This window comes from Saccostrea echinata, unplaced genomic scaffold (assembly GCF_033153115.1).
Source record: "Saccostrea echinata isolate AGI-Se365-2 ecotype Australia unplaced genomic scaffold, CSIRO_AGI_Sech_v1 ptg000013l, whole genome shotgun sequence".
Taxonomy (NCBI): domain Eukaryota; kingdom Metazoa; phylum Mollusca; class Bivalvia; order Ostreida; family Ostreidae; genus Saccostrea; species Saccostrea echinata.
The window spans coordinates 6,515,787-6,540,628 of NW_026889762.1; the positions used below are offsets into that span (position 1 = coordinate 6,515,787).

The following is a 24,842-nucleotide window of genomic DNA, read 5'->3' on the forward strand; positions in this document are numbered from 1 at the left end:
TTAATGACTTTGAGAGCATGGAGATATTTCCAAGGTATGGCATTCAAAAAAGCATTAAAATTGGTCTATATGTTTCTAGGATATCCAAAAGTGTACATGAATATATAAGGGTGCCAGTGAACTATAATACAGGTAAGATAAAACACTTTTATATTCCGATATATTCTGAGAGAATCAACCAGATGAGATGCATACCCCTGTTTTTATATAAAATATATACAACACATTAAGGATTGCTTTAAGCAATAGTACCAGCAATATATCCAAAGACAGTATTCTAGATTTCAAAGCCAATATTTTATCTTTTATTTTTTTATTTTAGCTGTTTACTACTTCTGGATTGCTGTGAAACTTTCAGTTGACATTTCATATCACGTTTCTTGTTTAGATACATCAATATTTTCAATAGAAGTTGTAAAAGATTATATTTTATTTCTATTTTTTTAATTAATTTTCATGATGAGCTTTCATTGGATGTGAGTCATTGTTAAAAATAGGGTTTGATGATCCACAGAGAATGTTAATTTTATCAATCACTATTCATGACTTATTACCTTTCACGGACAAAACCTTTTTAAAAAGTATTTCTGACGACAATTGCATACAAAACATTTTTTTAAATAAAATTTATATATATATAATAAAAATAATTAAAATAGAAAGAAAAAATGCATAGTTAATGTCTGTCTAAAGCAGGGTCTTCAAAAAAAATTCTGAAAAGGTGGACGCGGGGGTAGTTTCAGGGCTATTTTCAGCCAGACTTTTTTCCATAAATGGATACCATATGGTACATTTTTAAAGTTATTCTTTTTTACCTATCACACATCAAAAGTATAGCAGCATAACTTTAAAAAAAAGATGAATATTTATTTTTTGTTGTTGTAATCATACTTCAAACTCCGTTTGTTTTTTAAAGTTTGTGCTACCGCATGCACACCACACTCGTAACTTCCGATGGCCGTGTAGATCTAATTGATCATTTTATGGTAGAAATCGATTTTAAACAAATATAATTTTGATGTACGTTTGTAATTTTAACGCCGATTGTGTTAAAAAGGTTAAATGCAAAGTTTTATATTCTGTTTTTGGCATAATATACCAAAATGAAAAACTGGAACATTTCTTGAAGGATTTAATGATTGTCAGTTTATAAACGGAATTATGTTTTCAGGACATCATGCAGGAGTAATGAAGTAAAAATATCAAACTTTATCAACCATATAGTATGGTTGGCCAATTTTAATTTCTAGTAAGATTGAACTAAAATTTATAATATTTCATTGAAGGAGATTACCATTAATAAAATGGAACCACAAAATGATCTACGTCTTTAGTAAAACCACTATGAATGAAACAGGAGAGGACGTTGTGAACTGTAATCACGTACATAAATATAAATATAACTGTTACTCTGGTATATGACAGTGTAAACATATAAATCATCTAAATAATACATATGATTAATCCTGGAATAAATTATTCAGCATTGATATCACTTAACGTCTTTATCACATGTACTCAAATAAGATTTTTTCTACTAAATTCATGAACATTTTATTGGCAATGTTCAAATTTTAAAAATATATTTCGAAATTGGATGAAAAATGATCAATTGACATTTGTTTATATTTTGAAGTGAAACTTATCAAAAATAATGCCTAAGGTAAGATCAGCGAAAATTTTAAAAAGAAAAGAAAAGAAAAGAAACATGCAGTAGTGTATTAAAGGTCAATTTCTTAAGATCATTTGACGTCAGTAAAAATATTGATGATATATTGGCTACCATATTACTTTGTTGGTCGATTATAAGAGAATTATTTTCAAAGTAATACTATCATAATCCTGAAAATATGGCATTTATTAGATCTTTTCATTTCACATACCTATAGTAAATCTGGACTTTACATAAAATATTTTCAAAAGTTCAATAACAATAATGAGACTAGCTATGAATTTTATATCTTCAAGGCTGTATTTTTTTTTTATTGTGCAAAAGAAAAGGGCGTTTTTAGCAAAAAACAGAAAAAATAAAATTTTGCAAAAAACAGAAATAATTAAATATCTGCTATGAAATAGTCAACATATTAAATTCTTAATAAAATCAACAATTTTTTTAATTATTGTTGATAACGCATCATATTTTAGGAATTATGGAAACATAGGAAATTAAGATTTTTTTAATGTTTTTGGAGCTAATTGTTAATTAATATTGAGTGATTAAAATCCGTGATGTAGATATTAGTATTTTTTTCTGGAATATGATAACAGTTTAAGGAAGGAAGGAAGACATCTGAGATGAATGATGAAGAATCTGTTTCTCCCCACTGAATAGATAAAGACAACTATTTCAAAAATATACATGTAATTTGATTTGTAACAATATATAAGGTGTCTACATGTATATCACACTTTCTATTGTTTCATTTTCAAAATAATGATTTAAATTATAAAAATTCTACTTCTGTCATCGATGAAGTATTTTTCTTTTGCATATTATAGCGTATATAACATTGAAAATTAAAAAAAAATTACCAGACAAAAACAAGTTATCTGGAACAGATGTCCATGATTAATTTTCTACCAAGTTTATTGAATTATTCAAGAAAAAATATTTGATTACATGTTCATCTATTAACTAATGGGCAAAATGACAGAAATGATTGAAATTATGATAAAATGTGTCAATCATGAAATATTGTTTACCAATTCATGTATCTCTAATTAGATTTTTACTTATTTCATTTATAAGCTATAAGATTGGAATAAATAAAATATTAACCACAATTTGTAATTTAGTGAACAAAAAAACCTTGTAAGATGTACACACGCATTAAGTATATCAACTCTTTCTTGTGGTCTGCGGTAGTGTAAGTATATGAATCATTTAAACAAAAAAAATAAATATTTATTATAAGAATAAACCTCCGGGTTCGAAAATGTAATTCCCCATTACCCTACTGTGCAATTTTTGTATTCCATTTTGATTTCGCATCACTATTTCTATAGGAATTTGGAGCTCTTCCTGAAGATTTCATCATTTAAGCTCAATCGAGCTAAATGCTGAAGTATGATTTCCTGATCACATTTTGCCTGGTGTCACCCTGTCTGTCTATCCGTCAGTCTGTAATCTTATGACTCTTCGACTTGAAAATTGATCACTAAGTCCATTTCAACCTTATTTACCACAATGCATTCTTGAATAGACGGGAGTTATTTTTTTTCTTTCCTGAAATGAAATGTCACATCTCATTTTATTGTTGAGGTTTAAAAGTTTGAGTACAATAAAGAACGTTTAAAGTACTTAAGAATTAGTGAAAATTTGGTGGCAACTTTTAAAATCTTCTTAAGAGCCACAGGACCAGAAAATATGAAATTTATATAAAAGCCTTCTTACGTAGTGTAGATTTAAGTTAATTTAGATTATGGACCCAAGAATACGATAAGGCCATAATCGAAGGTTACATGTAAATATATTGGTAAAAATTTTATATAAAAAAATTTCTTCCGAAGAACACCAAGTCCTTGATTAATAAGATTAACATGTAATCATCTTCAGGTAATGTCGACACATCATTATCTACAGGGGTAGAATTGAACTACATTTGGATATCAAAGTTGCACATGGAACAAAATAGACAACATTTTTGAAAACCTTTTTTCAAGAATAGATTATGTATGATTAATATAGAAGAAACCTCTGCAGTGATTTATATGTGATCAATTGATGGCGCATTGATGGGTCCGATAAAAAAAAATGCTATAATAAAACATACATGTAATGATATGATTTTGCAAGGCTTTCTTCTAAAAATATCTTATGGATCAAGGCACTTGCCATCCAAGATCTAGTTTCAGGAATTTTAAGAAGCCGATAGGAATCGTTAATGCATAAGAAAGAAAATGAAGAGTTGCCTACTTCTTTAACACAACTACTCTGAAGTTGACATTAAAAAGATGCTTGAGTTTCTGATTGACAATATCTATGTGTTTTTTGGAGACCAGGTCTTTCAACAATCTATTGGAATTCCCATGGGTACCAATTGCACCCCGTTATTAGCAGACCTTTTTTGTATTCATGTGAAGCGGAATTTGTCCGAACTCTTAAATTTGCGATCACAAATTATAGAAGAAAATGCCAGAGAGGACATTTGAATCTCAGTATGATCATTATCAATTTTAACTTTTAAATTGTATTAGAAGCAGGACATTTGCTTTTAAACAAATATTAACGGATCAAATAATGACTATAAGGTATGTCAATCGTGATATGAGTTATCAAGGATTTTTTAGAAGTATATTTTAAATAATTTCTCATACAGTATAACTCAAAATCGCAGAGAAAATTTGGGATCAGTGTGTACCTTACTGAGCACGGTACAATTAACTTGACCTTTTTGCACTTCAGTTGTAACTTTTATGTTAATCACTTTAACCTTTATCATATTTTACCAAATGTAATCATGGCAATAAATATAACCTTATTTTATGTAAATTAGTTTGAATAATATTTATTATTGAAAAATCCTGCAAATTAATGCGCGTTAAGTATTGTGTGACCTTTTTGCACTAAAAAATATCATATTTGGGGTATTCAAAATCTAAATAGGCAAATAAAATATTTTCTTGTATCCAGATTTTTATTACTTTAGTGCTGATCGGTTGAATGTATCGTATTATTTAAAATAATGAAAGAAAAAGTAGGGGTCAATGACGTTAATATTGAGATACTGGTCAAAATATGCGATTTTCAGACGAAAAACAAAAAGAATTTAATGTTGACTTCTGAAATTTATCTTCATTTTTTGGCAAATTCTGTTGAGTGAATGTGTAAAATTTGCTTTAAAAGTATTAATTGAAACCTATATTTTACATTCCTAGAAAAATTCTCCGAGTAATAATATGTAGGGCTAAAATTCAAAGATATTAAATCAAATAAATGTAGATTTGAAGAATTATCTTCTAAATATCCTTCCACCACAAGAAATAGTCACTCAAAGATCTTGTTTCTTTATAATTTTGTGAGCAGTTTCTTTTTAATTGAATAATGTATAATTTGCGTTGTTTAATATAAGTATGTCATAAAATTGAATTGTAATAAATAATTTTGAAGTAAGAGGTTCTGACAAAACTTTTCTCAAAAGCTGACGAGTGACATACCTTAAAGTGATAAGATACAGGTAAGAGCTTGCATCAGAAAAAAAAACAACACCCTTTCTGTTTATCCGAACTGATAAAAAATAAAAAAAAACAAAAAACAATATGGTACAGATATATTTAGATTTTTATTACAAAATCCATTAAATTTGTGCACATTATTTTTGTCCATTATAATTCAATGTTACGTGATTAAACACTTATTTCAGATATTTCACTAGAGGCTAAAATCAAAATATGATGAAAGTTGCAATGCCATCAAATACTTGAAAAATGATTAAATATTATATGTTCATTCCAGATTAAACTTAAATGAATATATTTGCTTCATTAATTATATTCATTTGATATTTAATTTGCAATAAATGAATCATAACTCTCGTGTGAAACATAGAGGAATTTCATGCAATCCAACAATAGGTTTTTTTTTCTATTTGCAAGTTACTTTCGAATTTACATTTTCCTGACGTTGCCTACGTGGAGCAGTGGTTAGACGTTTGCTCTAGAGTCGCGGAGGAAGGAGTTGATTCTTATGTCACGGGTTTGAATCCCACTGGGGGGCATGGAGACCAATCATTTGAATGAGATTGTATAAACCGATGTCCAGTGTCGCAGTAGGTGTTGGCACGATAAAGAACCATCACTGCTTAAAGGCCTTAAGTGCCGAATACAGGTCTGAATTTGAGGCCCTCCATCGGCAAGCGGTGGCATCTCAATATGAGTGAAACATTTTCAAAGGGACGTTAAACAAACAAACAACCGACCAAAACATTTTACTGTCCAAATACATCACATTACTCCTGTCCAAATTGAAGAAAACCAATAAAGAAAGAGAAAGAGAGAGAATCTTTGTTATATTTTCATTTGATCTGCCAATCAAACATTATAAATTCCTCAGAAATAAACAAAAAAGCTATATGTGAATAATTAGTTAAATTTTTCTTCTTAAGACAATGACGCCAAAGGAAATTAATTGAAAAATGTTCGTGACAGGAAAATATTAGTGTTAATTAAATTTTGCTAAGAGACAAGCTGTGATAAATTACACATTAATTGCTCCGATGATTAGTTTGAAAAGGAATCACGGAAATAAAAACAAGTTTCACAGCAATCCAGAAGTAGCAAACCATTTTATTGCTTTGCATATGCTGTAGCTATTTTGGAATTTTGTCTTCTTAAATGTCATATTGACAAAACATACAAGCTCATTTCCTATTGCTTTAATGTAGTTTACATAAGGCATTCGTATGCAAATACATTATTATGTTAATATTTTCCAACGAATTAGTTTGTTTTAATTATTTTATACTTGAAACATTAATATGCAGGAATAATGATTCGTGATTGGGGAGGGGATCGAGTAAGACGATGAAATAAAGATAATTGAAACTTTTCGTTAGTTAGAGAAATTACAAACGATCTCTTAAATATACCAGTAAAATTTAAACTTAAAATTGCATTTTTTTTTATCTGTTAGCTGTGTAAAAAAAAAAAATTACAGCACTACATTTTTATGCAAGTTTGATATTTCTGATATAGTTTTCAAAGTTATAAACTTTTAAAATTACGTCTGATTTTATTTATTCAATGACACTGACTAATATATAATATTGTATATTATTGTGAATTTGACCTTTTATGAAAATTTTAATGTTTATGAAATGTGAATGACTGTCTTTCCGCAAAAATCTATCATTATAATACCTATGTATATGTATATACGTCGAGAACCACATTCATACCTACTCGGAACATAGGTCTTAAAATTTAACATTTACATCAGATTTCAAAGTTATGTAGATGAGATGTGTCACTCTTTCTTAAACCACTTTCTCATTGATGCATAAGATTAATATAAATAATACTAATGAATTCAACACCATGAATATGCTGATTGAATTTTGATACGTGTTCATCTCTCATCTCTGACGGCGATTAATAAAAGATGGATTTCATAGAAAGATTTCATTTCTACGATGAACGAGGAATGTGCTCCATTCGTAACAAATGTTTAACAAAGATCTACTATCAATACATACAGTTCAACCTGACCTTCAGGACAATATACAGATTGTAGCATGGATTTATGGTTCTTAAAATGAATACAACGTGTTGGATGCTTGGATACTGTGCTTGTATTCTGATTCATGCATTGTGTATTAATGCGCAGCAATCCATGACGTCACAACCGAATGCTGCGTTACAAATGATTCGTCAGCATCTTCAACGTGAATCAACAATGAAAATTACTCTTTTGAAGACCTTGAAAGTGGTACTCGGTGATATAAAATTATTAAAAGCAGAACGAGAAAAGCACACAGTGTTGATAAATGCACTCAGGCAGGACGTAAGTGCTTTACGATCTAGTATAAAGGGCCTCAGGGATGTTAACAATGAACAAAATCTCCGCATTCATGCTCTGAATGAGAAATTATCATTACAGAATGTTACAACGATTGATTTATCAAAGTCAAATGAAGACTTACATGGAAAAATTGTCTCTTTATCGCAGGACATTATAAATCAAAGACAAGACATTCAAAGTTTACAATCATCGTCTTCGGCTTATAGAAGAGAAATTAACTCCATTTCAAACACAGTGTCCCAGTTAGACAAGAATGTGAAGTTTTTAGTGGAAGAAAACATTGAACAAGATAGAAAAGCAAATACTTTTCAGGAAGTCAATAATCAACAGAACCGCAACATTCAGAATCTGAATGAAAAGTATGTTTCACAAGAAAGAAAGATAAATGCGGTTATTGCAGACAAAAATAAGATTAATAGGAATGTAAAGACCCTTCTTGATGGAAATGCGAAGACTGAAGCTGAGATCAGAACACTTGTGGATGAGAATTTTGAGATAAAAAAGGAGCTAAAACAGATATCTCAGAGTAACTTAAATCAGAAAAGAGAAGCAAGGGGGCTCGAAAATGTAAACAGTGCAATAAATCGACAAATTAATACATTAATTGGAAAAAATGATCAGCAGGACGAAGAAATTCAAAATTTGAAAGAGGAGAATAGAGTTCAAAGTGGCGATATTAGAACATTGACAGGAGAATATGTGGAACAAGGCAAATTGATTCAAATACTAAAGGACAAGAGTGAAGTGATCAATCAAGGAGAAGTGAGAAAGGATCAGTCAGATGGAACTTCATACCAGGCCGTGAACGACGACAGGGACGATTGGAATCAACAGGGCGATACAACGGAGGTGTCACCTGTGGCGTTAAAATTACAAAGGGATATAGATTTCTTACATCAAAATGTCAGCAGTGTGAACGAGAAAATCCTGTCTCTTGAAAACAGTCAGCGATTTATTCACTCAAATCTACATGAAATACGAATAGCCGATAAAAGTCAGACTAAAGGGGACGTGTAAAACATAGAAGGATATGTATTCAGTTTAACTTTATTGTTTTATTATTAACAACAAATTTAAATAATTTACATTTGATGTTAAGTTATTAATGTCTTCTTTGTGATATAAAAAATCCCATTATCAATTAACAAAAAAAAACTTTTTATAATATTGATTGTTTTCGTTCTGTAACCACTCAAAGGAAGTTATTGTTATTCATATTTTTTCATAAATATTTATTATAATAATTGCTTTATGAACTTGTTGTATATAGGGACTGCTGATAATATTATTCATTATCAGAAAACATCTAAAACATCTTAACAATCAAGATGCCATTTTAATGTATAAAAATAGATATAGTAAAACGTAAATGTTGGATTATGAATTTCTCTCATTAGAATATTTCTGTAAGGAAGGTTTTGGACCCTTCTGATTTATTGTATTCTTTGACATTCTACTACTGTGTTTAACTAACATATAATCTCTATAACCCTTTAGCAGTGTTATACATTAAATAAAGTCTCATTTTTCTCAATATCTTCAAACTAGAATATACACTGTTTTTTTTTAACTCTTGGCAAATGTTTGTTTTTTTTTCAAATATTATAATATATTATTATATTATTATTTTTATTTGCCATGAGCGGTGCCATAGGAGTGGAAGATAGTGACATTTATAGAAATGTCAATAGATTCGGAATATGACTTATTCACTCCGCATACCTATGTAACTATTATATAGTTTTAATATGTCTTGAGCGGTGTCATGTGCGGTGCCATGAGCGGTGCCATAGAAGTGACATTTATAGAAATGTCAATAGATTCAGAATATGACTCACTCTCGTTTTCTTGTGAAAGATTATGTTAAGGCCAAAGATTACAATTATAATCTATAAATACTCACATATTCGCATTTATTTCTATAATAAACTTTTATTTCTATACCTTGGCGTTTTTTTAATCTTTGATAATCTCAAATTTTATATATATTTAATATTTATTTATTTAAAAGAACGTTATAAAACTGTATAAAGTTGTGCAGAATTAGACTTTTTCTTTCTAATATCCACATCCATATTGAACTACATGTATGAAGAGCCATCTTACTTCTCCAATGCTAAAAGCATCGGAGCACTCTTTTGAAAAACAGTGTAGCATATGTAGGTGAATTACATGTATATTCAATGCATCTTTCTTTAAACTAAATCTGCATTCGACTGTCATTAAATGAAACCCTTCATCATTGTGAATTAATGTATACAATCATAAAAATGTATGTTGAACTTTTAATTAAGAGATTCCAACTTATTTGACTGATAATACCCATAATCGTGGAAGAATTCAAATTATAAATGTTTCTATATGAATAATAGGAAATATTCTAAAATCAGCATTTATACGTAATTTAATATTTAACAAGATTACTTTACATGTACTGAAACAATGAGTAAATATATGTTGTATTTTTTTTTAAATCAATTTATGGAAAAATCTTAAGAATATGTTAGAATTTAGATTATTATGTACGTGTATTTTTTCTATCATTATTCAATGAATTATTTATTTACCTTATAAATCAAAATCAACCTATATTTTCGTGTGTTAAGTAATACATCAACTCTCATAAATGATTAATGCTCTCATGTATTATATTCACAAACCTTTCTGGTCTTTTCAGCGAAATTATGTTTGAATTTTCGAATTATTGATTATAGAAGGTCTATTTTAGCAAAATATAGTCCAGTAACATCCATACTTAAAATTTCATCGTGTGGTTTACGACTAATGTATACGTTTGTTGTGTTTATTTACCCTAAAATTGTATAGTTTCCACGTCGAACCCTTTTCAACCACAGTAAAAACTATTTCTACGTTATTAATGCTCACTCCTCCGTGGCACCTGATCCCACCTCCGATGTTTTAGAGGTCCGTGTTCACTCTGCTCCAAAATTTCTATTGTTTAATGGACTTCTGAGCTTGAATACTGTTTGTTACCTCCATATATTTCATTATATCAAGCAAAACTTTTTAAAGGTCGGAATATGGCTACTTAAACATGCGATCCATCCTTATATTTTCAAAAATTAAACCACGCCTAGCATGAAAATTTCAAATGTATCTCATCTGAAATATTTTTCTTTGAAAAATCTGTACTGAATGACAGTGAAAAGTCAAATATGATGCATCTACAGTCAGTTTTTTTTTTTTTTTTTTTTTTTGATAGCGCTTTCAATGTACATCCATAAACTGCATTTTAGATTTATTATGTTTGAATATATCTATCATTTTCGTTCATATATTTCAAATTTGAACAGCTTGACATTTCAAGAGAAAAGATTTATCATTTGACATGTCCTTTACAAATATGAAGCCTCAACAAAATTTTATGACAGGAAAATGTTATTTTCTGTGGGGTATTCATCTTAACTCTACCAATTTACATGTAAATTTTCTTAATTAAAAATTTCTTTATCATTAAAAAAATCATACTTAACTATTTTTATCGAAAGTGTCATAATAAATTAAAGAAATTGATGATAAATCGACAACATTTCAATTGTAACAAGTTGAAAAATATATTGCCTCACTCTATCAATCATGCTTTATTTAGCGTGGAAATCTAAATCAGCTTTCCAAATAATTAGTTTACGATTTTAAAGATCAATAGACGTTATTGGCGGAAACAAATAATTAAATTGCTGACAAGCAATAATTCAAATTTCTAAGATGGGGATGTAAACCAATTAGAAATTTCAAAGATCGCCAGTTTCTGTGAGCCCTACAATAACGTGCATCTATTCATCTCAGACAACTGGATGTTTACGGTAATCAAGACTTCAGTAACATACATGTACAGTGTATACACTCGCCTATAAGTCGGATTTTTTGGAGTTTAATTTTATTCCAAAACTCTATGTCCGACTTATAGATGGTTTTTCGAAAATTTTGTATTTTTCTGGAAGAGGGAATATACATATTATGTATTAACTACAAAAGTAATCGTTTATAAAGGGCTACATGTAACTCAATCTAAAGCAGGATAAGTTATCATATACACAAACCACAAGTGCTTACAGATTTTAATGTCTTTCATTTGTTTAAATTGTTATTAAAAGATCAAATATCGATGTCAGATCCCTAAAAAATACTTTGAAAAGCAGGTAAATATGAAGCAATATTAATCTGAAATTGCATTGACAACAGACTCGAGGTTAAAAACAGACATACAAACGGCAAACTGGAACTTTTGCAAATAGAGAGGTATTTGCACACGCTGTTTAGTTTCATGACAATCATGACAAGGAGCACACGGTGTGACCGTCTATAGGGGATGTTTACTTCTCCATGGTACTTGATCCCTCCTCTGATGTTTCTAGAGGTCGTGTTTGCTCTGCTCCCGATTTGTATTGTTTTAATGGACTTTTGAGCTTGATCAGTGTTAGTCATCTCCATATTTCATTTTAATACTAGTAAAACAAAGTTCACTGCGTTTTGGATATGATAAAATCTTTTTGATCTTTATCTAAATCATTAACATGTACATGTATTGTTTTTTCAACGCACTAAAACTCATCATTATTTTGATTTATGCAGAATAATATTTTTTCGAATGAGATGAGGACTGATAGTTTCTCTTCTTTAATTCATGTTATTTATTTAAAAAATTAAAAATTAACAATGTATGTTGCTACTTATTTATCGTGAATTCGAATTAATCTACACAAAGAGAAGTTATGATAAATGTGTCTGCATAATATGTTCTCAAAATCTTATTTATCTGATGAAAAATACATCTTATCATTATTTTGTTTTTCCCAATTATTGAACTACTTTAAAAAATTAACACCAAAGAATGCAAGTTTTTAAAGTAATAATTAGGGATGGCAATCTGTAATCAGTTAACCGATTTCTTGGTCGAAACGGTGGTACTCGGTTTAAAAAAATATAAATAATCGGTTAGTCGAAATAAATCAATATTTGTAAATTTCGACGAAAAATTCTTTCATAAATTGAATTTTGAAAACCTCTGCTTTAACGTTGATAGGTTGGTGTTTTCACATATCTGGGGGTAATTGATTCTCCTGATTGAGAGCGTCGGGGTACATGTAATTGGTCAGTTTGTGAAATGTTAAAGTTTAAACACCATGTTATGTCGTACCCATCTGTGCTGCATTTCTTTATTTATATTTATTAAATACACGTAACTGTCGAGTACTGTGAACTGATTATTTATGGCATGTTTCTTACCCCGGTCAACCTTTACAGTTACATTTATCTATATCATAATATATTAAACAAATATTGTAAAATAAGTGATAGTTCATATTTAGTTCTGATTACAGGGTGACTATGTAGATTGGCTTTGTTTGAAATTACTATTGTCTCTGATTTCTCATGTTTATGTAATTGCTTTTAGCTCACCCCTTGGGTAAAGGGGAGTTTAAATTGTTAAAATGAAGGGCCAAGCCCCCTAACAAGGGGAGTTAATCAAGAAGAGACAAAAATAGGGTGGGTGATTAAAAAAAATCTTCTTCTCAAGAACCACTGGGCCAGAAAAGCTGAAACTTACGGAGAAGCATCCTATGGTTGTGTAGATTCTAATTGTTTAAATGATGATCCCCGTGGGTAAGGCTGAGCCACAATTAGGAATCCAAGTTTTACATTGAAAGATATAAGAAAAATCTTTAAAAATCTTCTCGAGAACCACTGCATCAGCCAGAAAAGCTGAAACTTATGTGGAAGCATCATGGGGTAGTGTAGATTCTAAATTGTTCAAATGATGACCCCGGGGGTGGGCGGGAACACAATGGGGAATCCAAGTTTTACATTGAAATATATATAGGCCAATCTTTAAAAATATTCTTCTCAAGAACCACTGGGCCAGAGTAGCCGAAACTTATGTGAAAGCATCCTGGGGTGGTGTAGTTTCTTAATTTCTAAATTCTTAATTTGTTCAAAATGACCGCCGGGAATATGGTGGGGCCACAATTAGGGATCCAAGTTTTACATTGAAATATATAGGAATAATCTTTAAAAAATCTCCTTCTCAAGAACCACTGGGCCAGAAAATCTGAAACTGATATGGAAGCATCCTGGGGTAGTATAAATTCTAAATTGTTCAAATGATGAACCCCGAAAGTAGGACGGGGCCACAATAGGGAATCCAAGTTTTACATTGAAATTTATAGGAAAAAATCTATAAAAAAAAAAAAAATATTCTCCTCAAGAACCACCATGCCAGAAAATCTTAAACTTATGTGGAAGCATCCTATGGTAGTACAGATTCTAAATTGTTCAAATGATGACCCTCGGCGTAGGGCGGGGGCCAAAATAGGTAATCCTTACAGGGAAGTTTTACATTGAAATATATAGGAAAAATCTTTAAAAATCTTCTTCTCAAGAAATACTGGACCAGAAAAGCTGAAACTTATGAGGAAGCATCCTGGGGAAGCGTAGATTCTAAATTGTTCAAATCATTACACCCTGGGTAGAGTGTGGCCACAGTAGGTATTACCAAACATATCAATTTTCATACTTATTTTAGATCAGATTTAATTTTAAGAATATTTTAAAGAGTTTATTTTAAATAATATCCTATAAAAATAATTCTGGTGCATGTATGAGATACACTAATTAATGTACAGTGTCAACTGATAATTGCCACCTTTTGAATAGTGTGCCATCACACACAATGCCTCTAAGATTATGTACATGTAACAACTAAAATAATGTATTGTTTTAATTAATGATAACATTTATTTAGGATGTATCAAATAGGCGATTCACATTGTATGCTCTATTATTTAGAATACATAATACCGCTCTAAAACGAACTATTCACTATTCAACTTGGTTTTTATTTTTTAAATCTTCAAGTCATATTTGCCATTTTCGTAATATGTTCAATTTAAATATTGAATGCAGATTTTTTTTTCTATGCGTAATCGATATCAGTGACCATTATTTAGCTCAATGCACCGTAACAGTCAGATACATGGACTAGTATTTTAGTAGTATATACATGCAGTGTTTACCATTCAGAAAGTAGGATGTGGGGTGCACCTGTATATTGCCTCAAAGGTAAAACTACCAAAAATTATTGAATTTCTTTCTGGATCCTTTTACAAATTTTTTTGGCATTGTGCGTCGTTTTCATCTCAAATTTCTGTGTGTGCATTTCTGCATCCAGGTTTAGCAGTAGCAACAGCACTATTGATTATGGATTGACGACCTACTTATTTCGCATTTTAAAAAGGCTAGACGTGATTTTTTTTTTTTAATTTCACGAAGAAAAATGGAGAGGATTATGTAATGATTTGAAATCAAAGAGTTGAAACCTTCAAGGACTGGACGTAATACTAATTTTCTGGATCTTATTACAATGTCATCAGAAAGTGCTAAAAGAACATGCGAATTCTTGTCTTTATATCCATTTAAAAATTGATTACCGGAATTCCTTCAGGAAATTTATGAAAAGATTATCTATCCAGAACTGTAAAGAAAATGCCGATGGACACCAATGGACAAGCACCTGACGAATCGGACAATGGAAATGCTTATCCAATCGTTCGAGCCTCCTTGCGCCGAACAAACCCAAGGTTTTCTAGAAATGCCTCTACACAAATGATTACGTATTGTATATCATCACTTGATCAGAGAAAAGTCAAAGACTTGCATGATGTCGAAACACAGACTTCAATATTTTCGTACAGTAGAACAAAAGAGAATGAAACTGCGGTTATTAATGCAGATTTTCCACAAGGCCAACCGGTCAGTGATGACGAGATTGAGGTAGTGGCGGGAGGTATCCCGAGGTTAACTGAAGAGGTGCAGAGACTCTCAGTACCACCTCTGATCGAACAACGGCAGCCAACGCCGCCCCCGGGGATTGAACTTGATTTTGAATGTGAACCAGAACGGAAACCCACGCCTCTTGGGGAGGTTCAGGTACAGGTTAGTGTTCTTAACCTCAATGTTAACTTCAAGACATCAATTTATTTCTGATTTTGACCGGAAGGATATAAGCCACACATGTAAACTGACACAATTGATACATTTTTTTTTTCTAATTTTCCAATAATTTTGTAAGGAACGTAGAATGTTTCATTGTCAATTTTAAAAGCCTTATACCAAAAATGCCTAGCTTTAAAAGTCTCATATTTAGAGATAATGTGCGCTCCGCGAATATTGCTTATGATATCTTCGTCTGGTACAAAGCATTAATCTGTTCTGTTACGCCAATTTAATTAGATATTGTATCTAAACAAGAGTTTTAATGAGTTATGAGGTTTAAAATTCGGAAACTGTCGTCTTAATGTATATGTTTATAAAAAATAAAGATTGAATAATTTAAATGATTGGTAAAATTGTAGCATTTTCATCCTTTACAGCATGGAATCAAGCCCCGAAATGACACTTTGGTACGCGTGGGCGGAGGCTGGATGAAAGAAAATTACCATGAACAGAAACACTGCCTTGTCGACCGAAAGTGGAAACCTCTGTCAGACAGACATCCCGTCATTCCTTCTTTGTTTCATCCTAGTTGTAGACTTCCTTCGTCAGTTAAGAAGATAGAAATGAATAAATCATATTATGCTTCTGTAACAGTGAGGCATCGTAACCATTATGCTGCATTTGCTAAGCGGTTCCTTGACAAAATGCGCACGCAGAAGCAGTAGAAGTGTGTAGATTTCGCATTTATATTTTCACAGAAGTTTGCTTATAAGAGAAATCAAACTAATAAAAATCATTTTGTGACTAGATTTTTATCTTCCAAATATTCAAGAAAATAACATATAAAAAATATTCATCTATATACTGTTTTTTTTTCCTCTCTTTTTTTTTGCTGGCTCTTGTAAAAGTGAAAACTTGAACAGGTAAAATCTAAACGTCACCACACCTTGACATCGACCCAGTGCATTCATAATAGATTACATGTATTATTAAAGAAAAAATCTCCTGCTTTAAGGTAATTGCAGTATATTACTCTACCTCGATGTTATTCTTAAACCTTAAGAAATTTCAAAACTTTTCTACTAATGTGAAATGTACTGAAAAACTTCGTGATAAGTTCAGTGTATCATATTCAAAATTTCTAAATAAGAAGGTTCTGTCAATAATCCCTTTTCATGTAAGTCTATTACATGTACTTTCTTACTATTGAAAGAAAATAGTGCCACATGTATTGTAGATGAAGGTAGAGAGGTTATCATTTATTTTATCAGTACATTTTTTTCTCCTGTTGTTTATAATAATATAATTTCATATAATTTCCAATATATTACTTATCTTTTTTTTAAAGGACAAGCATCAAAGATAAAATATTGGCATTTCAGGCATCTGATCAATTTTCCTATTCACTCTCTTTTTTTAAGTGCCGTTTTCTTTTATTAAAAAACAGTGTAATCGTTATTTAATGTTTGAGTAGCTCTGTCGAACTCAGAGTTGGTCTGGTGCCGAGTAACACAATACCCAGCACCCTGTGCACGCCACGTTCAGGTCAATATGAAACGACGGGAATGTTTTATTGTACGTACTGTGTCTGCCTTCTAATACTAACACCCGTTTGTGGATATTTAAACAATGGGGTATAAACTTAGCTAAATTAAAGTTACTGTTTTCTTAATGCGCCGAAATCAATGGATGTATAAGCCGCTTATACCACTATATTACTAAAACCTTTAGAAAAACTTGCGTTATTGAGCTGGGAACCCGGTAGATGAATTGATAGGTCTGAGCGGTTCAACGTTTTATTGAACAGTGTCATAATTGGTGCGTCTTGGATACGTTTAAGAGAAATTTGAAGTTTGAATGTGTTCAAGTCTAAAACTAAACCTAATGAAATGATAAAATTTTCTAAATTATTTTAAGATACTTTTTTGTGGACGAGGAAAAAAAATGTCTGATTCAGGGAGTGTCAGTAGCCGGAGAGAAATTGTGTTTTCGTACTCCCAAGGAAAACTTCTACGACCTAGGGACACGGTAAACAGAGTCCAGAGACGCAGACCTGTAGACAGCGAGGAGAGAGTAATCGTAAAACGTCAGCTTGGTCACCCATCATACAGAACCAGATATTCCTCCGATGCGGAAGTACCTAGGGAAAGAAGAGTGATAAGGTCAATTTCAAACCCGACATATACGTCACGACCGGTGAGATATGTGATTCGCCGTCCTGCGCAGTCTCTATCAAGCTCCTATTCTTCAGAAACAGGAAGTTCTACAATCACGCGCAGTGAGTCACCCAGCAGCTTCACGGATACATCGGAAACGTGCAGCACGTGCTCCATAACAGACAGTGTATCATCACGTGACCAGCTAAGATCCCCAACCATTCGGCGACGTATCATAAGGCGTCGTCAATCCCCCGATTCTATCGAAGGATATGAAGCCAGGCAGTTCCGTTCTAGAGAACCAGGGTCCTGGAGAATTATCCGAAGACAACCTGAGACTAAATATGTGGAAGAGAGGGCGCGCACTGCTGAACCAGAATATGCAGAAGTAAGAAGAATAGTTGAACCAGAATATGCCGAAGTTAGAAAAGTAAGAGAAATTGTTCGCCGAGCCCCGGTTCAGGATCGTACTGTAAGTGATGATTCGGGTTCAACGGATACCAGGTCAGAGAAAGTCCTCATCGAGCGAGGGTTTCAAAATCGCATGCGTGAATATCAGTCCCAGCGTTCTCGTGATGTCGCTACACAAATGATTACTCACTTCGTCCCACCACCAGAGGAACCTAGGGAGGAAATATTTACCAATGATGCTGTGACACAAACGGTGCCAGAACCCGGTCGTCCTCCAAAGCTCCCAAAAGACAGATACAAAACTGCAGTCATTCAAGCGGAATCACCACAAAAACAACCCAACACTGACGATGAAATCGAAGTGGTCGTGAAGCAAGATCCGCCACCGGTGCTTACAGAGGAAGTGGAGAGAAAACCGGAACCGCCTCTGGTTCAAGAGATAGACCTCCGTCCCCCACCTCCAGCATTGGTTCGACCCCAGAGTTTTGGTCCAAAGCGGAAATACATCCCTCCGCCTCCGGTATGTTTCCTTTGATACATGTATGGTTATTTTTTGTGCCAACTTTTTTAAAAAAAAAAGTATGCTAGCCCTCTCCCCACCCACCGATTGAAAATGTAATGACTCGATACTTGAATTTTAACCTTCAGGCAACATTTTGTTTTTCTTTCCAAAATTACCTATTCCATTAACTACTATTTTAAATTCATATTTGTAAGTTTTTTTTAGTTTTTTTTAATTATCCTACCTACATACTCATTTCTTTTTATCCCCCTACCTACTCACTCATTTGTTTAATCTTAAGTTGGGAAGGGGCAAGCAAACATTTTTTTAAAGATGGCCTCACATAATTGGTTTTATTGGGAGAGACAGAGAGAAATTGTCAAGAAAGATAAATGCACAAATTGAATACACTTGTACATGTAAAATGTATTTGTTTAAACATAAAATATTCATTTCTGAATCTATACGCTATTAGATGAATAAATGGGGTCATGAATTACGCTAATCTGGACACATTACTATGGCAGAGGAATTTTAAAAAAGCTATAAATTTTTTTTAAGACTTTGAAATCTATACAAGAGATGGTGATTGCGATCGAACATCGAATTAAATGAATAATTTGAATTCTATAGAATTAATCTTATCGCAGATGGATATTTAAATCTTTACAAACATCTGCTATGTAAGCCGCACGCATAAGAGCATTCATTATTCAGAATTTATAATAAACTGCTAATGTCATAAGCAAATATACACATGGGAATTCTAAATGTAATTTGTGATTTTATTTATTTATTCATTTATATTTTCAATGTCAGAGTAAAAAAAAAACAAATATTGAATACATTGGTTCTGATTATCACAAGAAATTAAGTCACACTTTCGTCTTCTGATAGAATAATACAATTATATTTATCTGTCAACATATGGCAATTCTGTAGCCATATAATCTTGATCTAAAGTAGAAATGTGTCTACTTCTTTTTTAATGTTTTATTCTTGTAAGAATTATTGATATACTCATTGAAACAGATCTAGATTATTGATTCTTCACAGCCTAAGTCAATCGTGAATACAATCCTTAACTCTAGACATTTTACAGTGTCAAGTTGCTTCTGTCTCAGTCAGTTTATTCTTTAAACCAACAGTTTTATCAAATTGAAACTGCAACTAAAGTAAAAACGGTTTGTGATACATTTTCAAAGTGTTAATTAAATCAACTGGCGTTATCTCCTAGATAAACTTGGACTGAGTCTTGCGCCATTTTCTAACATTAAAAGAACATGTACTTTCTTGAAATGTACAATATCTGTAATTTTTGATGAAATTAATTTAAAACTGTTACAGGATTACTAAAATATAATTTCAAATTTTATATATGAAAAAAATAAAATCAAAACAAGTGTCCTCTTGAATATATTTTTCATTTTATACAGTGATCAAGAAAAATTCAAAATCATCTTCTTTTTAGGGCGTTATATATAAAAATTGAAGTCATCAAAAAGCAATTGTCAATACAATGAAACTCAAAGGAAATCTGGTCAATCTCTCTCTCTCTCTCTCTCTCTCTCTCACGGTGTACATATCATGCATTGCATCTTAAGTACACGACAGCTAGTTCAAATATCGATTTGTTTCTGCGCATAATGTTAACAAATCGTCCTATAGAATAGATGACACAGTGTACAATAAATTCCTATCTAAGATTGTATCAAAATCTGTCTACACCTTATAGAGCAGGATACGATGTTCTGTATAGCTGTTAAATCGTCAAATTATTTCCATTTTAAACGCCTCAGCTAGAGGGTTGAATGGCTCTTATGTTGTGGGAATATCTGTGTCGTAAATAAAATCTTCACGGGAATATCGATATGTTTATAAACTTCCTTGCTATACTACCCTAGCAACATTTAGACATCCGCATCCTGTCTGGATTCTATAGTTGAAAATATTGTGTTAACAAACACAACAATGAAAAACGTCATCTCCATGGCATTTTCTAAGTGTTCTATTCTGTCTGAAGTCAAGGAACTGTGCTTTTAAAAGGATATTTAAAAGTGGTAAAATCAAGAAGGACATTAATTGGTGACACAGACGTTGGAATATCATGATCAACTGTTCCTCTGAAACAAATGGTACTTAAAGATAAAATTAAGGTAAAATACTTGAATTTAATTCGATATCATGTCGACAGAGGAGGAGGGGGACTTTTCTGGGGAATCCTATGAGGATTCCGTGGGAGAGCGGATTCAGAGACGGGCCGACAGTGAACAATATGGCTCCGCAGGACCGGGGTCACGTGATGTAGGGGTACAGATGAAAACACACTATATCCTAGAACCAAATCGGTACTTCTCAAAAGTTCGAGATGTTGGGACGCAGACGAGAGAAAATGCCAATCAAGTTATTTATAACCCTAGGATTCTGTCGAACTCTTTTACAGAGGCGGTAAGGCATAAACGTTTAGAGAAGGATTTCTCATTTGTCTATGATCACCAGAGGCAAGATTTGTATCGAATACGAAAGAGAACGACACCGGATATTGATAATCAGTCAGAGAGTAGTATATCCGGCACGTACTCTACAGAATCCTCTTACGATTCCAGTAAAACTTATGGCGATGACTCGGAGAGATTTTCATACGATGTTGAAGAGTACTACGATGAATCTAGAGGAACTCGAACGGTAGCTGTTCAAATGAGTACGAGGTATTTAGTTCAGGAGTCACGACCAAAGGCAGTTGTAAGGGATGTAGGAATTCAAACTAAACTTCCGCCGTTATATGCGCCCTCTGGGAGTGAAATGATAGAGCATCTCTGGAATAGGAGACTGCCTTTGTCAAAAAATGTCACCTGCTCTCTTCCGCCATATTGGCGTCACGAATCTGAAATTTCAGAGTCTACAAGTAACATGTCTATTAAACGAAAGGAAAAGGTTGCCCCCGAATCCAATCGTTTCTTGAAAGTAAATGAAAAACTACGCCAAAAAGACAATACTAAATTCTATGACACTTCTTTTGACGGAAATATTATCTACTGGTTCAACAACAGAGAGGGGAAAACATCTAGCAAAGACTGGAATAAACAAAGGAATTCTGGAGATAAAGAATCAAATCGCGAGAAACTCCAAAAAGAGAGACAAGATTCGGTAAGAAATTTAGGAGGAAGATGTACGACCTATCCTTCTACCCGGAGCATTTCTAGTAGATCATCTGATTTCCGAAGTCAGAAAGAGGGAAACAGCAAAAACAGAGAAGAAACTTTCGAACTCGCATCTTTCGAGTATCTAGGAGAAGAGCAGTCGTCAGTCCGTTTAAAAAGTGAGATGTCTTCTATAGGCATTCAGACTGAAAAAGAACATAAAAGTCCCAAGGTGTTCCGAAAACCAAAAAACAAACCTGTACATGTAAGTGAATGGACGTCGGACCTTCAACCGGCGACTAATGAAACGCGCAAACTCTGCTCGAGGAATAGCGAGACAAGCCTTGAGATTTTGTACACATCGCCCCGTCATACCAAAGAGAAAGAATATGTCTCTGCAAGAGAACGTAACCCGGCCCCATTGGAAATGATCCAAAGCAATAATTTTCCTTATCAACCGGAAGACGAAGCTAAATTCACAGAATCTAAATCACAGACGGAAAATTCTCCCAGAAACACGAATGATTTTGTGGTGAGAGACGATTCCTTGCACCGCTTAGAAATCGGCTCCGAGCCCGACGTTATTCCAGCCGAGTTTGTTGAAAAACCCGTAATAAAACCACGCGTTCGTAAACCAAAGGTACAACTCTAATCATCTCCATATAGTTATACTGAGTAATTTTCATGCTGAATTTTGATAATTCCTCCAAAAACAGGCAAAATATTCACAAATACACACACAAGAGGGAGGGGGGGGGGGGATTTGCCACGGAAACGGTATATAGAATAATTAATAGATTAAGGGAAAAAAGGAACATACCTAAGCATATGTTTGGATGACAGAATCTTTAAATTTCTGATACGGATCATAGGCGCCCCATCTAATTTTGTAAACGACGAAATGATGTTTACATAGGTTTACCAGTCTATACTTTTAGTATAGAGGGGTGGACCTATGTATATATAGACATCATTTTGTCGTTGGCAAAATTAGATGGGAACCGCCAGTGTGTTTAAGATATGGTATACAATAACTTATTTGTTCGTACATGTAGATACGCTCACACAAAGGAAGGTAACTGCACATACCTTCTTGATCAATTTGATTTTATAGGATGTCAAAATTAAAGAGACGCCGTTCGACGTGTACGAGTAATAGATGTATTGAGATCCCTCAGAATGAAGAAGATTTCTTTTATATTAAATTATATCTTTTAAGGCTGTCTTGTAAAAATTATAATTATGTATTTTTATATATTTATTCTAATTCTAAGTACATGTGTATTATTATTATTTTTTTTTATCTTAATAGACAATTATTAATTTCCCTAATTTAATGTTTCTACTTGCAGCCGCCTCCGCCTCCGGACGTTGTTATCCGCGTGGGTGGAGGGTGGATGAAGGAAGAGCATCACCGGATACAACACCGCCCTCTACACCGAAAGTTTCAGCCAACAGCAGACCGGATCCCGTTTATTCGGTCACAGTTCCATTATAGTGCCTCCAAAACCCCTGTGGTGAGCAGGGAAAGGAAGCAGACAGACAAAATCCGATATGCTTCTTTTATTCCTTGAATTTACTACTACATGTACCTTGTGCTCTATCTAATAAAAAAATATTTCTTCCTGTGATATGGTAGCCATACGTTAGTATATGCATGTATTTTTAGCTGCTTTGAGCTTTTTTTAATTTAATTATAATTTTAGTTTTCTGATTGTATTCATGAAAGATATGATATATGATAAAAATATTTATCGAATCTGTATATCTTATTTATTATAGTCCGGTCTTCATTTGTTGTATAATTGCGGAATTGTTTGAGTTGAATTTCCTTAATCAGAGATTTTTTTTAAGTAGAACATTTCAAATGGTTAACTGCAACAAGTTGTAGCTCAGAGAACATTGAATGATTCCTGTCAAGTAGACAAATTATCAATTGCATGGGATTTCTTTTTAATTTATTTATATATATATAACATTGATTCAGAAATTATTTTTTTCTCAAAATATTGTACCTGTTATATCCTTCATACGAATGATTTAATGAAATGGGAATTTTGTTGCTAACTTGTATCACTTCCCATTTCAATGCATGAGAATGGAAATTATTATTTAAATATGTTTGATTTTTAACGTAAGGACTTCAAAGTTTCAGATCACTTGGGACAGACTAATTAATGAGTTAAAATATAGCTTGATTACTGCTGAAACATTTGACAGTTTGGTGTGCTAAATACGCAGCACTGTTAAGGCGTACTTCGAAGAAATCAACAGAATATAAACGTGCATAAATACATACCTTTTTAAAGTAAATTTTAATTTTGTCAAGGTGCTGTATTATCTTATGACTTTAACATTCTTTGAAATAACATTGTATGCCCCGATCTGTACTGAATTTGGTTTGGTCACAATATTTGATAGTCATGATAAATGCATGTAATGTGTACTATATGTAGGTCACAAACAAATTTCAATATCGCAAGGGCATACCATTGTTAGAATTAAAAATTAAAGAAATAGATTGTTTCTACATAACCTGTACTTTATGGAAAGTGCTGCTGCCTTAAATAGAATTCTCATTTTATTAGTTTAAATTTCAAGTTATCTTGCTAATGTCGAAATATGTGTGACCTTTACCAAGTATTTTATGTATTTATTAAGTTATGCTATCGATTTCAGGAAAGCAGCAGCACTTTTCAAGTTAAGGAATATGTCCATTATGTGTATTCCAAAAATGGTCAAGATCTATTAAGTGTATGCCCTTGCCAAAAAAGGCGATTTAATGAGGCACCTAGGAGTGAAACATGCACACCCTGTAAACAAAAACACGGTAGAATTAATTCAATACATTCTCTCGATATTTTTTAAATTATGGCACTAAACAAACGTTTCAGATTAATATTAATGGTCTACCTAAGATTTTCAAATAATATTCTGTTTAATAATAAAATGCATTTTTCACTGTGAAAAAATTACTTGATCTGCCTCTCACTGCACATAAAATGCGTCAAACTTTACCATGATGACGTCATGTCGACAAGTGCATTGCGATCAGTGATTTGTTTATATCTTGCTGTGTGGGATTTAACTAGCGACAAAAATGAATGCAGTGGTAAGTGTTGATGTAGTTCATAATTATGTTCCCCAAACGAAGTTTGGGA

General features: G+C 32.4%; 2 protein-coding genes across 2 annotated transcripts; both read left to right on the forward strand.

Annotated features, from left to right (window-relative positions):
- The first annotated feature begins 7,230 nt into the window (after nt 1-7,230).
- Nucleotides 7,231-8,546, forward strand: LOC133186462 (uncharacterized). Its single transcript, XM_061321705.1, has one exon. It carries the CDS (start codon nt 7,241-7,243, stop codon nt 8,534-8,536), a length of 1,296 nt encoding a protein of 431 aa, XP_061177689.1. The 5' UTR covers nt 7,231-7,240; the 3' UTR covers nt 8,537-8,546.
- An 8,870-nt stretch (nt 8,547-17,416) lies between these two features.
- Nucleotides 17,417-23,255, forward strand: LOC133186292 (serine/arginine repetitive matrix protein 1-like). Its single transcript, XM_061321514.1, has 2 exons — nt 17,417-18,559; nt 23,034-23,255. The coding sequence occupies exons 1-2, from the start codon at nt 17,417-17,419 to the stop codon at nt 23,253-23,255; spliced, it is 1,365 nt and encodes a 454-aa protein (XP_061177498.1).
- The last annotated feature ends 1,587 nt before the right edge of the window (nt 23,256-24,842 follow it).